The sequence below is a fragment of the Sorex araneus genome, chromosome 8 (genome assembly GCF_027595985.1).
Source record: "Sorex araneus isolate mSorAra2 chromosome 8, mSorAra2.pri, whole genome shotgun sequence".
Taxonomy (NCBI): domain Eukaryota; kingdom Metazoa; phylum Chordata; class Mammalia; order Eulipotyphla; family Soricidae; genus Sorex; species Sorex araneus.
In genome coordinates, this window is record NC_073309.1 from 3,286,338 (window position 1) to 3,304,694 (window position 18,357).

Sequence of the window (18,357 nt, forward strand, 5' to 3'; positions counted from 1 at the left end):
ATTCAGTATCATTAACTTGATTCAAATTCACCCACAAAGTCCCAGCCATGGCTTAGCTAATACAGGCGTCCCAGTTTTTCTTTTTCTTCATTCAGAAAGTCACAGCATTGGACCAGAGGGTCCAAACAAACATCCCTTTGGGCTCTGCTACTATGAGCCTGTTTCACAATTACATTACTACGATTACAAATAAGTAACATTTCCCATTAGTGAACAGTCTTACCACGCGCCACGTGGGGCCAGCCGCTCCCCCACTTTCCCTGCCTAACACTGCAGCAGAGAGCACAGCTGCCTCGGAGTCATGGGCAGCCAAAGCACCATCACACACCCCTTTAGAAAACAGTGCGACAAACTAGGAGACAGAGGCACACGGTAGCCGTCGTGTACCAGACAGGCAAGCAGGAGCTGACCTTAGTTAGCGACCAACGGCACCCGGCTAAGGGGAGCAGAAGCCGGAGGGATAACTCAGGGTCTGACATGGAACAGGGATAGAGTGAGCCTCTCTGAGGTCTCATCTGTGGTGGTGGAGAAGAAGGCCGGCCACTCCTCAACCATAAGCAACAGAGAAAAATCCCTGGCCTCACTGAGCTGGGGGGGACGGGGGGGGCGCGTATGTAGGGGGGCTTTGCTGGTTCACAAAGCCCACGGACAGGAGTGAGGGTACGGTGCTAAGGAAGCGGCCAGAGCCGCCCTGAGAATTCCCACCAGAATGCCGCATCTAGCCCATTTGCCCAGGCCACTTCCTCACGCAGGGATTCAAGCAGGGAAGAGTGTGGCCTGCGATTCCGATCTGCTATTGATCGCTCAGAACTCTGACCTGCCAACCAGGAGCTGTGGGTCAGACCGAAATCCTGAATCCCACAAACTCTCCCGCAGCCCGAGAGGGGGGAGCGGGGGACACGCCCTGAGAAAGAGTCAGAAGTTAGCACTTGAGCCTCAAATCGTGGCACCCACGTCACCAGGTGCCAATGTGTGTGCTGGGTTCCACTGGAAGCACAAGGCTCCTGGCTTCCTCTGGCACTGTCCACCCGATGCCATCCTCCACCATAAGTCTATATTTAACCAGCTTACGGAGCGCTTTCTTCAGCTTTCAGCATATTTGATTGTTTCACAAAAAGAGCAAACCCCACTGGTAAGAAAGTTGCTATGAGAAAAGGGAGGGGGGGGGAGCGGGCAAGCCTGCCAGAGCTGATCCACTTCGCTTAAGCACTTAAGGTCGTCTCAAACTCGGATTAACCGGGTTAGTGGGGCTGGCAGATCGGGTTCGGCGGTGCTGTGCCGAAGTTGTGAGGCGCCTTCCAAAGGCTTCAACTCCGGAGCTCCTCCCGGGCCGGCCGGGATGGGCCGGATTCTGTAAGAACTCGCACCGGCGTTACTGGAACCTGTGTGCGTGCGCCCGCGTTCCCACCCCGCTGGGCCGGCGGCGCCCAGGTCCGGGGCGCGGGGCGGGGCTGGGGGTCCCGGTCGGCGGGGGTCTCGGCCGGCGGGGGTGGCCCCCGCAAGTCCCTCCGGAGGCCAGCGCGGGCCGGGATCCGCGGGCCGGGCCGGCTCGGGGCGGGTGCGGGGCGCGCGCGCGTCCGGGGCGGCGTCCGGGGGCCTCCGGGGCTCGACCCGCGGGCTCGGGCCGGGCTCGGAGCCGGGGGGCGCGCGCGGGGCGGGGCGGCGGCGGCGCGGGGACCACGCCCGGCCCGGCCCGGCGCTCCTCACCTGATGTACGGGCTGGCGGCCGCCAGGATGTTCTTCTGCACCGGGATCTCCTCGCCGTCCAGCACCAGGTGCGCGTCGCAGAAGCGGGACTCCTCGCGGAAGGAGCTGAGCGCGCGCAGCAGCCGCGCGGCGTGCTGCGGGTCCGACACGGCGCTGCCCTCGGCCATCGCGAGGCCGCCCCGGAACGGCCCGTGCCCGGCGCGCGCCCGCCCGGCCCCGCTCGGCGCTCGGCGCGGCCGCGAGGAGAAACGGCGCGGGCGAGCCCCGGAACGCGCCTGCGCCTCCCGCGGCGCTCGGAGGCCGGCGCCTTTAAGGGGGTGCGTGACGTCATTTCCCCGCGACGCGACGCCCCGCCCCCCCGGGCCCAGCGTCGCCGCAGGCGGCCAATCGGAAGCCTCGTCCCGCGCCGGCTCCGGCGGGCGCTGCCCGGGCGCCCCGGGACGGGCCCGGCGCGGGGAGGTCGCGGCGGCGGCGGGGCCGGGCGAGCGGGCGGGCGAGCCGGGACTCGCGGTGCTCGGGGCCGCCCTCCAGTCCCGCGTCCGCCGCGTGGGGCCGCGGGCCGGGGCGAGCGGCGGCGGGGCGGGCGCGGCTGCTCCAGCGGCCCCGGCGGAGTCTGGGCGCGGGCGCGGGACTCCCGGGGGCTGCGGGGCGCCCGCGCGCGGGGAAGGGGCTCGGGCCGGAGCCCGCGGGGTGGGGGGCCCGCCGCAGAGTTTCACGCAGGAGTTTTGTAGCGAGCGCCCGGCTCCCGCCTGGAGAGGGGAGGAGGGCGTGTGCCGCGGGGGGACCACCGCGCCCGCGGGAAGGGAGCCCAGGGGGGCCGCCTGGCCGCTGGAGGGATGGCAGCAGGGGAGGAGAGTGACAGATGGCTTAAAAAGGGGAAAAAAAGCATTCGGGGACCGGAGACAAGTACAGCAGGGAGGGCGCTTGCCTTGCACGCGGCCCACCCGGGTTGGATCCGACACTCTGGTCCCCCGAGCATCTCCAGGAGTGACCCCAGAGCATCTCCCGATGTGGCCCCCAACTCAAACCAAGCAAATTAAAATGGATTCAGTTGGGCTGGGGCGGATGCTTTGCACACGTGAAGCCCGGTTCCATGGCCAGCACCATATGATCCCTGAGCGCGCCCCCCGCGGCCCCCCCCCCAGTGACTCCTAAGCTTCTGAGCACTGCTGAGTTGGTCCTGAATGACAAAAATAAGGAAATAATAGAGTTGACAGAGTTGAGAAGGAGAAGGGCCCCGGGATATTTTCTGGATTGAGTAACTGGATGTTGGTTCTGTGCGGGAAGGAAGCGCTGCAGGGGTGGAGGGTGGAGAGGCCAGGTGTCCTGCTGCTGTGAGGCTCCCAGCCCAGGTAGGTCTCAGTTTGACAGGAAGTCACTGCAGCTCAGTCTTGCAGAACAAGCCCCCTTTACAACCTAAGTCCTCCCAGCAGGTCGCTGAGGGCATAGGAACACTGTTTTGACTGTGTTGCATAGGTACTGGTTGATGCTCAGTAAGCTTCCAAATGAGCACTTTTTTTTGAGGACCGAAAACTGGAAGATAAATAGGATGGGGATTTGTCTGCATCAGCAGAGATGTCTTCAGCCAACTCAAAGGTCTCCGTAAAGCCTTGGGTCTTGACCCTGAATCAGCCAAGCTTTAAGGTCACTGGCAGCCAGTCAGACGGTAGTCACACTGGCAGAGTCACTGGACAAGACAAGGGGAGAAAGTTGTGGCTAGCGGAAGGTCCAGCCAGGTCCATTTCCTTCTGTAAATGCAGCTCGGTATTTATGAGTGAAATGCTCGAATCGACTTCAAAACAGAGCAGAGGGATGCGGGTGGGGGCGGGGGTGCAGACAGATCAGAAGTGACCAAGAGGTTCTCACTGTTGGAGCCGATTGACGGGGGTGTGGGGTTTTGTTGTGCTGGTCTCTCTTTCTGCATGTGGAATGCCATAATACGTGAAAAACGAGCAGCTTGAGGGGGCCTGAGCGTTGGCCTTGCATGTGTCTGACCCAGGTTCGAACCCTGGCATCGCGAACACCACTAGGAGTAATCCCTGAGTGTGACCCAAAAAGTCAGACAAAAACAAGAAACAATCAGCTCAAGCATATCCTGCCCGTGATCTATTCCCAGTGTCCCCGGGGGTCCACGCACACACCTTCCTCCAAGTTGCTGCTGGTCTTTGAGCACTGACTGGGCAGGGAGCTGACTGTCACGGGCCTGTTTACCCGTGCAGCCTGCTGGCCTGCATGTCACAGTGGGTCTCGGTTTCCAGGTGCCGGGGAAGTGATCCAAGTGGCAAAGCTCAGCCTTGTGTGTTCAGGGCCCCGGGTTGATCCCGGCACCTCCTGACCCCCGCAACGACAACAATAACAGCCACGTTTACCGTGGGGGACCAGGTGCCAAGTACAGTGCCTCACCCGTGGGCCGCCCCGATGATTGCAGGGAGGGCGGGGTTACACGCCGAACACCAGGCACCTCGTAAATGTTTTCTGAATTGTGGGCTTTGTTTTGAACGTGTCTTGTCTGAACCGGGTGGTTGTTGGGGTCGAGACTGACACCGTGGACAGGTAGAGTGCCCTGCACAATGCCCCTGCAATGGACATTGATTAATTGCTTGGAATGCTGATCTAGGGTGCAAAGGTCAGAGGCTCAAACACAAAATCAAGTGCAGCCGGGACAGAATCGCCCTCCGGTAAGAGTTTGCTGGAGAGAAGTAACCGGTGAGGCGAGTGAGCACTTCCTGGTTGACTGAGCCTTCTCCTTTGTTTTGATACGAAGAAGCAACAGAGGAACAGGGCCAGTGGGTTAGGAGAGGGGCCAGCAGCCTCTGGCCAAAGGTGGTGGCTGCCCACAGGGGTCTCCTTGCACGGGAGCTAGTCAGTAAGTCCCAGAGAAGCTCTCAGGCCCCCACTGTGTGATACTCGCTGCTAGCCCATCTGCCTGGAAAACTTGGTGTTTTTTATTTTGGAGCCACCCCCAGCAATGCTGAGGGGCTACTCCTGGTCTTTCTCAGGGGACCAATGAGATGCCAGGGATCAAACCTGGGAAGGCCGCATGCAAGGCAAATGCCCTACCCACTGTACTATCGCTCCCGCCCCTGCCTGAAAAACTTTGTTTTGTTTTGTTTTGTTTGGGGTCACACCTGTAGTGCTCAGGAAGTTACTCCTGGCTCTGTACTCAAGACTCACTCCTAGTGGTGCTCGGGGAACCATAGGGGATGCTGGGGATCGAACCCAGATTGGCCACGTGCAAGGTAGGTGCCTTATCTGCTCTATCTTTCTAGTCCATCTGCCTAAAATACTCTTATTCATCCTTCCAGACCTATGGTCCTGGAGAGGTACTGTAGAGGGTAGGCGATCATGGGGGTGGCAGGCCTCCCCTCCCATCCCCGGTCTGTCCTGCGGCCTGCCTCAGTATTGCTCAAACTGAGCTGTCACGCATGTGTTTGTGGCCATCGGAAGGTGGTTTGCTGTTGTTGTTTCCCCGCATTCCAGAGATATCGAACGCCAGCTGTTGTGAAACAGGATTCAGAGGTCCCGATCATCCCAGCAGTTTCTGTCTCCGGGACTGTAACTGGCCCCTCTGGTTTAGAGGCGCGACACCCCCACGAGGGTCTCCAGAGACGGGGAGTCTGAAGACTCCAAAGGCTCGTTTCCGAGACCCAGACAGCTGTTCCTTCGCTAGTGTCACGCGTGTGCGCTCTGAGCCCTGCCTCAGAGATGACAACGGGGAAACCGCCTGGTTGCTGCTCCCGATTTCCTCCTACTCATTGGGCCTCTGATCCTGCATTATTTTCACAGTCCGAAGGAAAACCAAGAACGCCGTTTCTTTAGTTTTACAAAATAAATCTTTGGTGCAGAATCCCTGGGGGGCGGGGGGGGTTGCATGCGTGTGTGTGTGTGTGTGTGTGTGTGTAGTAAAATAGTTTTTATTTAGAAAAATTACAAAGGCGGGAGGTACACATCCCAGATTACAATGTGGGCAGCAGAGAATGTGCCTGAGTTTTGTTTTTTCGGAGCAATAATACAGTGGAGAGGGCACTTGCCTTGCACACAGTCAACCCGGGAGTTGATCCCCGGCACCCCCGTGGTTCCCTGAGTACCCCCAGGAGTGATTCTTGAGTGCAGAGCCAGGAGTAACCCCTGAGCATCACGGGTTTGGCTCCAGAAAACAAAGCAAAACAAAAAAATTCTAGAAAAGGGGCTGAAATCTGATAAAGAAACAAGAAACAGCGCAGGTGAAAATGGGTCGTTTGGGAGCTGTAGCGGAGAGGCGCCAGCTAACAGGAGCCTTTGAAGAGAAAGCGGAGCTGAGTGAAGGTCACGATCAAGGTCACACGTGCGACCTTCTCCGGGCAGAGGGAGCAGGCCTGAGCTTTGCTTCAGGCCCTCGGAGTGTTTCCGCTGCACAAAGTTGTCCCCGTGCACACTCGCTCGCTCGAGACAGTCTCCTGTGATTCACTTGAAGGCGGTCTTCAAACATTTTATTGGGTAAATCTGTCATTTGTCCAAATCTATATATAGCTCCTTTCTTTCCGAAAATCTAAGCTCTTCCAAATTGCTGAGTCAGAGAACAGCTCAGTATTTATAACTCTTGGGAGTTGATTCTGTATATTCGCACAATATCCTGAGAAATGCCTCTGAACCCAGAGAATTCTGCCCCTGGGGCTCACTGCTGGGCTGGTGGTCCCCAGCTCCCTGAGAGTCCCGGTGTCTCCAGCCCGCTCGAGTTCCTCTAGGACAGGACCCGCTCGGAGAGCTGGGAGGGACTGCAGCTCGGCGGGGAGGGGACGTCAGCCCGATCTCACCCCGTGCACCCAGTCCCTCCTCAGAGAAAGGGGCACGTCATTCCTCTATCCAAGGACTAAAGCTGGAGCTCAGCCTCATGCCCTGATCCTACTGAGAGCCCCGCAGACAGTGCCCCAGTGCAGCCCGATCTCTCAGTTGCCCCTGGGTGGTCAGCGGTCAGCTCCCGGCAGACCCATGCACTGGCCTCTGGTCACTTCCTGCTTTTCTCTTGCCCTCTTAGGTTTTTCTTCCCTGAGTTAATCAGACCTCATTGCCTACCACCTCCTTTCCTTCACTGTGCTCTCACCAGGTGGCTTCCCTGCTCTTCCTCCAATAGGTCTTCCAGGTACAGTCACCTCAGGGCCTTTGCACAGGCTAATTTCACCACAGGAAGTCTCTCTGCTCAGACTAGAACTCACTGTTGGCTCACCAGGAAGGCCTCTGCCCACTCCAGTAGAATGGCATCTGTGTGTGTGTGTTTTATTTATTTTTCTAAATAAAAGTTTAATCACTGTAAAATTGCAAAGTTATTCATGATTAGGTTTTAGGCATACAATGTTAAAACACCAGTCCCTTCACCAGTGTCCACGTTCCCCCGCCAATGTCCCCAGCCCCCTGCCCCTTTTACCTCCCCCACCCCCCAGTCTGCTGCTATGAGGAATTCTGTGTTGTTGTGTTTATTTGGGGGTCATACACAGCTGTACTTCGGGCTGACTCCTGGCTCTGCTCAAGGGTCACTCCTGGCAGGTTCAGGGGACCCTATGGGGGCACGGGGACCAAACCTGGGTCGACTGTGTGCAGGACAAACACCCTCCCGGCTGTGCTACGGCGCCAGCCCCAGGACGCTCTCCTTGTCACTGTGGAAGTTCCTGGCTGTGGTTTCCCTGTGACCCCAGGGCTGTTGCTGAAAGGGTCTCAGCCACGACACTTGGCTCCCTTTCAGCACCCCGTCTTTCCCTCAGTGGCCCGTTCCCACTGAACCCCAGTTCTCATGGGCTTTGTTTCCGTAGTCTTTAGAATCCCACCCACCCCCTGGCAGTGTAAGCCTCACTCCTGGTGGTGCTCAGGGGACCCCATGGGATGCTGGGGATCAAACCCAGGCCAGCCACGTGCGAGGCAGATGTCCTCCCCCTCCCCGTGGTCCTGTCGCTCCAGCAGCGATGGCTCCTTTCCTCTCTTCATCCCGTGTCAGTCACCACCTAAGCCGCCTGTTTGTGTGTGTCTCCCCGACCCCGGCTGCAAGGGCCCTGGCGCTCTCCGGCCAGCCCCTGCCCAGGGCTCTTCGGCTCATTGCTCTTCAGGGCGATGATTCGCTTTTGGTCCACGGGGTCGGGTGCTCAGAGGTGGCCCCCGGCTGCGCTGGAAGGAGCGTGTGGTTCCCCGGATGGAGCCCTGACTGCCACGCGTGAAGCCGTGCCCAGCCCTCCCGGCCTCTTCCCGCCCTGGGGTGCCCGGGATCTTCTTTTGGAGCCAGCTGCTCTGACCTGTTGCTTTCCCGGCTGTTGGCCCCGGGAACGCCAGTTAAACCGCCAGAATAACTGCAGACTGGGAGGAAGTGGTTCCTGCTACTGTTTCGTGCAGAACAAACGAGGTGATGGGTCCAGGTTTAGTTTTTCAGCACCGTGTCAGGCCCTCACGGCGCTGGGTGACTACCCACTGGGAGCACGAGTACAGTAGGCTGCAGGGGAGAGTGGCACCCTCCCGTCCTCAGCCTAGTGCCAGGGCCCCTCCTCTCGCACCCCTCCACCTACCCTCCACCCCAGGCGGGCCCACATTAGGTACCTGAGGAAGGAAGGAGAGTGGGTTCCAGGCCTGCCCCCCCATCTCCTACAGAGGTTGGTGCCAGCGTCACCCGGTCGCCAGCGACTACTGAGGGCAGGGCCGAGGGGCTGGACAGGGCTCCATCCCTGGCTCTGCGCGGGACAGGAGGAGTGACATTCAGGACAAACCAGCCCGTCGGCGTGGCACCTCCTGCCCCTGCCCCCGTGAGACTCCTCGGGAAGCAGCGAACACTTGGCACAGCGGACGTGCCGCCTCGGACATGTGGCCATTGCCCCTCGCCCTGCTCGCCACCCACCTTCCCCTCGACACGCTCTGGACCCCAACATCTGGGAAGCCCCTCAAGACCCCCAAAGGGCTGTGTGTGGTGGCAGAACACGGGGAGGTGAGACCGTCGGGGAAAGGCTCCTGGACTCAGCACGGTCAGCCCCACGCAGGGAAGAGGGGCCGCTGCCCTCAGTCTCCACTCCACGGGCCGGACAGCGGGGCAGTTTGGAACCGGAGATTGTTGCCTTCCTCACCGTAGCTCCGTCATCCCCTCTTTGCTCATCCATCTGCTCGAGCGGGCACCAGTAACGTCTCCACTGTGAGACTTGTTGTTACCGTTTTGGGCATATCAAATACACCACGGGTAGCTTGCCAGGCTCTGCCGTGCGGGCGGGATACTCTTGAACCCAGGTCCGCTGCGTGCAAGGCGAATGCCCTACCCGCTGTGCTATCGCGTGCCTTCTTAGTGCAGTAGACAGCGCGTCAGTCTCATAATCTGAAGGTCCTGAGTTGCCTTCCTCACATTTATTTATTATTATTATTATTTTTGCTTTTTGGGTCACACCTGGTGATGTACAGGGGTTACTCCTGGCTCTGCACTCAGGAATTACTCCTGGCGGTGCTCGGGGGACCATATGGGATGCTGGGAATCGAATCCAGATTGGCTGCATGCACGGCAAACGCCCTCCCCGCTGTGCTATCGCTCCAGCCCTACTTTTCTCTTATTTATTCACTTATCCACCCACCCGTCTATCCTTCATCTGTCCATCCCATGAACATGTATGAAAGCCATGTAGACCGAAGAGGGGGGCTGGGAGTCAGGGGAGGGAGGGCCTGGACCGTTTCACCTTCAGACCCTGCACAGTCACTGTGCCCCCCAGCCAAAGCCCAGGTTTGCTTTCATCTCTGTTTCTTTTTTTTTTTTTTTTTTTGCTTTTTGGGTCACACCCAGCGATGCTCAGGGGTTACTCCTGGCTTTGCACTCAGGAACTACTCCTGGCGGTGCTTGGGGGACCATATGGGATGCCGGGGATCGAACCTGGGTCGGCCGCGTGCAAGGCAAATGTCCTACCCGCTGTGCTATCGCTCCAGCCCCTCATCTCCGTTTCTTACCGACTTTCTCTCGCAACCGATGGCGTTAGGGAGGGGATTACCTCTGTGGACTGTGCCGCCGCGCCCCACCCAAAACCCCACTTTCCAGGCAGGTGTGTGTGGTGAGCCTGGTTTCCTGTGGGGGTGTGGGGGGCATGATTGGAACCAGATTCCTTCTTTCTCCCTCCCCGGGCCTCACCTAGCACCCAGCATGAGGCAAGCAGGCAGATAATGAGCTTGATAAGTGCACGGTGACTCCCGCCTCCCCACGCCTCGCCACGGGAGCTGCAGGCCTGTAACGCGGGCTGTGGCCTCCACATGGTTGAGCTGGAGAGGACCAGCGTCCGGGTCTACCTGGAAACAAAGTTGGCCCTGGACTCTCAGCACCGCGAGTTCAGTGCTCAGAGCTCCAGAGGCTGTGGCAGGTAATTAGACACCGAGCCCCGGTTTCAATAAATAGGACATATTTTGTGGAAAAAACCGCGAACCTGTTCCTCTGGACAGGCCGCATCGCGTCAATTACAGAGCACACCGCGAAGTCGCAAAGTACAAATTACTGATGTTGAAACGCTGCGTTTCCCAGGAGGGAGAGGTGGCGAGCATGCGCACTGGCCGCGGGCGCCTCGCGGCGGCTGCTCTGACGCTGGAGGGTCCCGGGCAGAAGAACGTCGCGGCAGCTCGAGGAACCGGGCTCCCTTCCAGCAAACTTGGGTGCTCTCGGGTCGAGCCACTTGTCCCGGCCGTGTGGAAGCCAGGGACACCTGGGCTGGGCTGGCAGGGCTCGCCTGCGCCCCTGCCGTGTCTCCTTCGTTAGCGGGACAGGGTTTTACCTCTCGGATTCTTGGTTCCCAGAGGCCCTAGGGGGAGAGTTGGGTGTCATCTGGGTGGCTGGTGTCGGGAGGCACGGGGGCCAGGGACCGAGGGTGCCCCTCCCAGAGTGAGGATTCCACGAATGGTGGCCAAAGTGGCAGGGGTAGAGAATTTGCGGAAGGCAGAATGGAGCAGAGATAGTAGAGTGGGTAGGATGGTTGCCTTGCACACCGCCAACTCGGATTCGATCCCTGGCACCCCAGAGGGTTCCCTGAGCCCCTCCGGGAGTGATCCCTGAGCACAGCCAGTGTGGCCTCTCCCCAAAATAAATATGAGGGGGCTGAAGTGATAGTACAGCGAGAAGGGCATTTGCCTTGCACATGGCCAACCCGGGTTCGATTCCCAGCATCCCATAGGGTCCCCCAAGCACTGCCAGGAGTAACCCCTGAGCATCAACGGATGTGACCCAAAAAGTTAAAAAAAATAAGAGAAAAGTAGGTGGATGGATGAGTGTATGGATAAATGAATAGATGGACAGATGGATGGATGGATGGTGAACAGATGGATGGGAGGATGAATGGATGGATGGATGAATAGATGGACAGATGGATGGATGGACAGGTGGGTCGATGGATGGATGGATGGATGGGTGGATGGAGGAAGATAAATGGATGATGGATGGACAGATGGATGGATGGATGGATGGATAGATTAATAGATGATGGAAAGACAAATGGATTGATGGATGGGAGAATGGAAGAATGCATGAATGGATGGATGGACAGATGGATTGATGGATGAATAGTTGGGTGGATGAACGGATGGGCAGATGGGTAGATGGATAAATAGATAAATGGATAGATGAATGGATTGGTGAATGGATGAATGACAAGTGGATGGATGGGCAAATGGCGAATGAATGGATGGATGGATGGATGACATGGGTGGATGACAGAGGGATGGACAGATGAATGCATAAATGGATAGATGAATGAATGGAGGGATGAATGACAGGTGGATGGGATAAAGCAGGGAACAGCTAGTCTGGTGCCCTGTGTAAGGAAAAGGCACATATCCCCTGTGTCACAAACACTCTGCCATTCAGCACTATTTTGCACCCTCCCGTCGCTTTCACAGGCACACAAAAACTAAAGCCAGTAGTGTCACTGCAGTTTCACCCGCAAAAAAATATAGTTCCCGAGAAATGCTCGGGGTCCTGCAGAATTGAAAGGCTGGTTAACTGAGTGAACCAGTACTAGTTCAGCGTCTCAAACACAAGACTTAGCTGTTGTTTTGTGGAGGGGCAGCAGGAAAGGATAAAGGGGAACACGCCTTTATCTTTGTGCCCAGGGCTAGCCCGTGAGAGAGTCCTGGGGTCGGCTCCACATTCCTCTGCTGAGAACCTGACCCTCCCCCATGCTCTGCTGCCCTGAGACTCTGTGCCCCGAGACAGAGGGTCACAGGCGGCTCGGGCAGCCTCCCCGGTGCCCCTCCAAGCGCAGAGGCCACCAACTCCCCACTGAGGGAGCCCGTGTGACCCAGCATGGCGCATCTGACACAACTTCCGCTCCCAACTCGGCCACCTCCTGCAGTTGGAAAGTTTTACCCTCTGACAACCCTTCCAGGCGAAAACACCCCCCTCCCCTCCTAGGCTTTCGCAAGTCTCGGCACAGATGAGAATCGGGGCTATCTGCGATGGAGAGATCGTGAACAGGGCGGGGACCGTGAACAGGAAAATCCACACGGCACCGCGCCGCGCTGGCTGCACTGGCTGCATGGCCCGGCGGGGCCCGTGGGGCAGAGAGCTGCGCGCTCTGCGGGGAGGGACTCGGGGGCCCTTCAGGTGACCGTGCAGCCAGTCCCCAGACACTGTCCTGCACTCCAAGGACCTCGGCCATGAATGATCACAGCGGATTCTTCCTTTGGGGAGGGGGGAGGGGCCTCCCATCAGCATACAGGGGGCCTGGACCCCCCGGGGGTGCTCAGTGTACTCGGCCCCTGGTTCGATCAAGCCCCCTGGTGATGAGGTGCTGTTCTCATCAGGGTCGCACCTGCTGGAGCACAGGATTCGGGGATCGGGATTGCACGCGTGAGCACTCATGCAGCACCTGAATGTAACCTGCAAACTCACATCCGAGCACGGGAGACGGACACGTGTCAGCACATGGAACCAGCAGCTCAGCCCTGCACCACGTCGGGGGAGCGAGGTTAGGAGAGGGACTAGGAGCTGAGTGCTGAGAAGCGGGTTGGCTGCTCTGTTCGTGTGAGATCAGGACCGGGAGCTGAGCAGAGAAGGGGGACGGGGGTGAGCTGGAGAGAGAGACCCCCGCGGGAGAGACCCCCTGCTGCTGAGACCCCGTGATGGTTCGACTGGGAAGGGAAGACAGTGCCGGAGCCTGGAGCTGGGAGGGGGCTGGCAGCCCGGGAGTGAGGTTAGGTGGGGACCAAGCTGACGCCTGGTGTTCAGCCCACCGAGACCCAGTGGGCTCTGGGTTCCAGAACCAGCAGGGACTAAGTGGGTTGGGGTCCTTGGTTACAGCAGCCCCAGAAGCTCACAGGATCGGAACTGGCAAGTACTGCTGCGGGGGGCCCCTCCATGCCCAGCCGGGGGACGGTGCTGTGGGTCTCTGGTCACCTGGGGGCCTTTGCACAGGACTTGCTGTGTGGTTCGGGTTGGTTGGGCTGTGTCAGCATCTCAGGGGCTGAGGCCTGGGCAGGGTGAGTGGACGCCTTTGGGCACGGGGCAGCTTTGCTCTCCTCTGGTGCCCTCGAGGGTGAGAGGACTGTCCTCTGCTCTGCTCTCTGGCGCCCTCTCAAGAGCAGCCTGGGGCCGGAGCGACAGCACAGCGGGGAGGGCGTTTGCCTTGTACACGGCCGACCCAGGTTCAATTCCCGGCATCCCATATGGTCCCCCGAGCACTGCCAGGAGTAATTCCTGAGTGCAGAGCCAGGAGTAACCCCTGAGCATCATCGGGTGTGACCCCAAAAGAAAATAAAAAGAGCAGCCTGGGGGGCCGGAGCAATAGCACAGCAGGTAGGGTGTTTGCCTTGCACGCAGCCAACCCAGGTTCGAATCCCAGCATCCAATATGGTCCCCTGAGCACCGCCAGGAGTAATTCCTGAGTGCAGAGTCAGGAGTAACCCCTGAGCATCGCCGGGTGTGACCCAAAAAGAAAAAGAAAAAAAAAGAGCAGCCTGGGAGTGACTCTCGGGATCCCGCAATTCCACAGAGGCCAAAACGAGGCACAGGGAGGCGCAGCCACTTGTCCAGGGCCATCAGACCAGGAAGGCTGGGAGCCAGGATGCTGCCTCTTCACTGCTTTGAAGGCTCAGAAACAAATTAGTTAAAGTGGACCATGCAGTGGGGCTGGAGCAATAGTGCAGCAAGCACCTGCCTTGCACACAGCCGACCGGTTCAACTTCTGGCACCCCACAGGGTCCCTTGAACCCATCAGGAGTGACCCCTGGGCTCAGAACCAGCAGCAAACCCTAAGTACCACCGGGTCTGGCCCCCAAACAGAAAAACCAAAAAAGCGATTGAGCAACTATAACAAACCAAGCACACATCACGGGGTGATCCCAACAGCTGATTCCTCCAGGGATAAACAAGAACCCTCTCTAGCTCATGGCTGACAAAGAGACTCAATGGGGACCAATGCTCCCGGGTGAAATACAAAAATCTTCACACACTTTCCTCTAAGAAATCGGGTTGGAAGATGCGAACTAAAAGTAGACTATAAGCCGAACATGAAGACCATTCAATACCTCTATTGCAAACTACAACACCCAAAAGGAGAGAGAACAAAAGGGAATGCCCTGCTGCAGAGGCAGGGTGGGGTGGGGGCTGGGGGTGGGAGGGATGATGGGATCATTGGTGGTGGAGAATGGACACTGGTATAGGGATCGGTACTCGATTATTGTATGACTGAAACGCAAGCACAAATGTTTGTAAGTATGTAACTGTACCCCACGGTGATTCACTAATAAAAAAATTTTAAAAAAAGAAATCTTTTTGGATCATTTTTAGTGGATTATTCATAACAATACAGATCTAGGTTTTGTGACTGAAATCTCTAGGCTTTCTCGGGGTGGGGAAGTGCTCCCTCCCTCACCTCCCTGTACTTCCAGAAGCATCGACAGTCATGCACACCCCAAAGCTTCCACCCGATTGGAAAGCTACTCCAGCCTTACCATCCCGAAAAAAATACCAAATGCCCTGAACAAACACCAGGACCTCTTAGCACCTGTACTGCAAACCATAATGCACAAAAGAAAAAGGAGAGAGAGAGAGAGAGAGAGAAAGAGAGAGAGAGAGAGAGAGAGAGAGAGAGAGAGAGAGAGAGAAAGCAGGAGGAAAGTGCCTCCCATAGAGAGAGGCTAGGGGTAGGGGGTGGGGGTTGGTGAATGGTTGGGGGGAAACAGGGGACATTGGTGGTGGGAGATATACATTGGAGGGACGGGTGCTGGATCATTGTGTGACTGAAACCCAATTATGAACAGCTTTATAAGGGTCTATCCCATGGATATCCAATGTTAAATTTTTTAAAAAAAACAAGCAAAATTTTTTCAATGTTAAATTTTTTTTAAAAAACTGAAACAAAATTATTTCAGTTCTGCTTTCGGGTCAGGAATTGAGGTTCGGGATCAAAACATTCAAAATATGGCTGTGGGAAGGTAGAATGGTGGTGGGATTGGTGTTGGAATATTAAATGTGATCAAATGTTGTGAACAACTTTATAAAAATAAAATTAAATTTAAAAAGAGGGAGGGACCAAGGGCAGGTGGTGAGTCTGCCGCCGCTGCTCCCTCCCCGGCCCTGCAGAACCCCAGGGATGGGGATGACGAGGCAGATGAAGACAAGAGACACGGCGGTGACGGGCCGGAGAGAGGCTCAAAGGGCCTGAGCACATGTTCGAAAGTGGGAGCTCTGGGTTCAACCCCATGATCTCCAAGGCGCTGTTGATGGGGGCCCCCCATTCTCCCAAAATCATCTGTCTGTCCATCTGTCCGTCTGTCCCGTTGCTCATCAATTTGCTCGAGCGGACACCAGTAACGTCTCCATTGTGAGACTTGTTGTGACTGTTTTTGGCATATTGAATACACCACGGGGAGCTTGCCAGGCTCTGCCGTGTGGGCGGGATACTCTCGGTAGCTTGCCGGGCTCTCTGAGAGGGATGGAGGAATCGAACCCGGGTCGGCTGCGTGCAAGGCAAATGCCCTACCTGCTGTGCTATCGCTCCAGCCTTCTCCCAAAATACAAGTAAAAAAGTACATCCTAGATTGTTTTTTTGGTTTAGGGGCCACACCTAGTGGTGTTCAGGGGCCACTCCTGGTGGGGCCCAGGGGCCGTAAGTGGTGCTGGGGATTAAGTCCAGGAAGTGCTCATTCATTCCCTGTACGAGGTCTCTGGCCCTGGGGCACTCCACCTCAAATAAGCAACTTTATGGTATACAATATGCTGGTGCAGTTAAGACAGGCTGCCGGGATGCTGTCTGCGCCCACCCACCCCATCCCCGGGAAAAGGCTGCTGCCCGGGGGCAGGCGGGGGGGGGAGATGCTGGAATCACTGATTTTTTTCTTTAAGGCAGTTATAAATGGGTCATTCATGCGTGAAAGGGCCCCAGAAAACATTTAAGCGCTGGAGCAAGACACCAGAAGGATTTCAGGGGCTGGGGGGAGGGCTGGTGTGGGCCTGTGGGTCTGTCTCTGTTTCTCTCCTTCCTCCCAGAACATTCCGAATGTTCCACAATGAACACAAAGGACTTGTTCTTTGGGCGTGGGGGCACCGGGCAGTGCCCAGGGAGCCACGGGGCATTGGTGCCGCAGAGGCAAGGCATGTGCACGCCCCTGAACATACACACCCCTTTAGGACCAGAGAACCCCCCAACACACCCCCGTCAGAACCAGGACCCCCGAACGCAGCCACCCTCCAGAAGCAGGGAACCCCCAGACTCTCTCGCTCTTCGTCACCTGCCTTCTGTCCACCCACACTGGCCTCCAGCTCCTCATCTGAAGCGACCCCCGTGGCTTGACCCGCAAACACGCTGGTCCTCTGGCCCTCCCACAGCTCCTGCAGGTCTGCTCCTCCAGGAAGCCTGCCCTGATAGCCAGGAGGAGGAAAGGCTGACCCCTGACTGCCCCCTCACAGGCTCCCACACTGCCTGGGTCCGACGTGTCCAGGGAAACCCTCAGCGTGGAGTCGCCCTCCAGAGACTGTGCCAGGGCTCCAGTCCCGGCCCCTGGGAGTTGGCGTGCAGGGACTGCGGGGGAGGGGCACCATCCGGCAGCTGGGAAAGGTCTCTCTCGGCCTGTAGACCCCAGGGGTGACCCCAGGGTCAGCCCCAAGGACAATGCTGGAGGTGCTCAGAGCTCTGGTGGGGCCATTTGTCCAGCCACTCCTGGGCCTCCAGCCGGCCCTCGAGGCCCCTCACGACGTCCCACGGGCAACACCCCCCAACACGCACACAGGCCTCGGAGCAGGCCGGCGCCAGGCGCGGGAGGAGCAGGACCAGGGGCCCCTTCCCGGAAGTCTGTGCGGGACTCTGCGCGCGGCTGCCCGGGCCCTTGGGTGCCCGTGAAACAGGGGGCGCCGCTCTGCCAGGCCCCTGGGCCTGTGTCTCCTTGGTCGCCTCCAACCCTGTCAACAGGTCCCCAGCTGCCGTGCCCGGCCCGCGGTGCTGCCCCCTCCCTGCACCCCCCCCCCGCCCCGAAGGCCTGTTTGGCAATTGGGCTGAGCGGCCGGGATGGCGGAGGCTGTGCGCGCCGCCCTCTGCTCAAATATTTAGACTGGTGAGTGGGTGAGGGCTGGCCGCTCCCGCAGCCCCGCCGGGCACCGCCTCAGCGCCACCTAGACCAAGGCCACGCGAGCGGACAGCCCCGGACTCTGGTGGGAGGGCAGGCGGCGGGCTGGGGGCCTGCGCAGAGGGGCCGGCGAGAGGGGCAGCGGAGGAGGCGGGCAGATGGGGCGGGCGGCAGGGGAGAGAGACGGCAGTGGGGTCATTGGTGCACACCCACCGGGTCCCCCGGGAGCGGCCAGGTCGTCGCCCAGAGCCCCTTCCCCGCCTTTCCTTCTGTACCGCCCAGGGTCCAGCTCAAGGCCTCACGCACCCCCGGCCGGAGCGCGAGGGTGGAGCGACAGCCCGGCCCCCAGAGAGCTGCGGGGACCCCGGGGCGCTGCATCCCGTGTCGGCCACGCGCCCATTCGCGCGGCCCTTGTTCCGAGGCCTGCAGGAGCCCCGTGGGCTGGGGACGGGACAGCGCTGTGGCGAGGCAGCCACGCGGGGCAGCGGGGATGGGTCTCTCCGGAGCCCCCGACCACCCGCCCCCGGCACCTGCCACACGTCACTCCCCCGGGAACAGCTTTCTGAGGTGTCGGAATGCCGGGACTTCCGGGACGTGGGCGGGCGGTGGGCGGGAGGGAGGAGCCGTGACAAAAACACCTTGACGGGTCCTGTGACAACTTATCATCCCGGTCTCGACTGTGACGGTGGGATGGGGAAGTCAGGGGGCGGCAGCAGACACAGGCGCACGTGGAACCCGAGAGCGCCGAGGGAGGGGCAGAAACGCACCGTGACGGCCCGAGTGGGGCCTGGGATCCCGCCAGCCTCCAGGGCTGCCTACGGGCCCTGCACTGCTTCTCTGAGCAGCTGTCACCTCGGGGACACAGCAGCTGCCCGGGCCCCCTCTGTGCTCCTAGACCCACAGGGCCGAGCCTGACCCCCAAGAGCTGCAGAGGAAACGGGGTCTGACTTCCGGTGGCTGTGGGGCAGAGCCAAGGCCTCTCTGGGTGCTCCCGTCCCTGAGGCACATCCCTGAACCCCCGGGGCAGGGGCGGGAGGATGGGGGCGACAGGGAGTCTCTTGCCTGGTGGAGCGCCCAGGAGGCCAGAAAGGGGACACTCAGCTGTCCCCGGGGCCCCCCGTGCCCAGG

General features: G+C 58.9%; 1 protein-coding gene and 1 long non-coding RNA gene across 2 annotated transcripts in view; one reads left to right on the top strand and one right to left on the bottom strand.

Moving 5' to 3' along the window:
• Positions 1–1,943, bottom strand: part of GAN (gigaxonin) — a 39,086-nt gene extending 37,143 nt beyond the window's left edge. The window contains exon 1 of the mRNA XM_055146058.1: positions 1,708–1,943. Coding sequence (XP_055002033.1) covers positions 1,708–1,874 — 167 coding nt within the window. The 5' untranslated portion in view covers positions 1,875–1,943. The remainder of the gene's footprint in view (positions 1–1,707) is intronic.
• Positions 1,944–2,412: 469 nt separating this feature from the next.
• Positions 2,413–6,980, top strand: LOC129406801 (uncharacterized). The gene is made up of 3 exons (XR_008631259.1): positions 2,413–3,059; positions 4,842–4,946; positions 5,188–6,980. It is a non-coding gene; the product is annotated as an uncharacterized LOC129406801 (long non-coding RNA).
• The last annotated feature ends 11,377 nt before the right edge of the window (positions 6,981–18,357 follow it).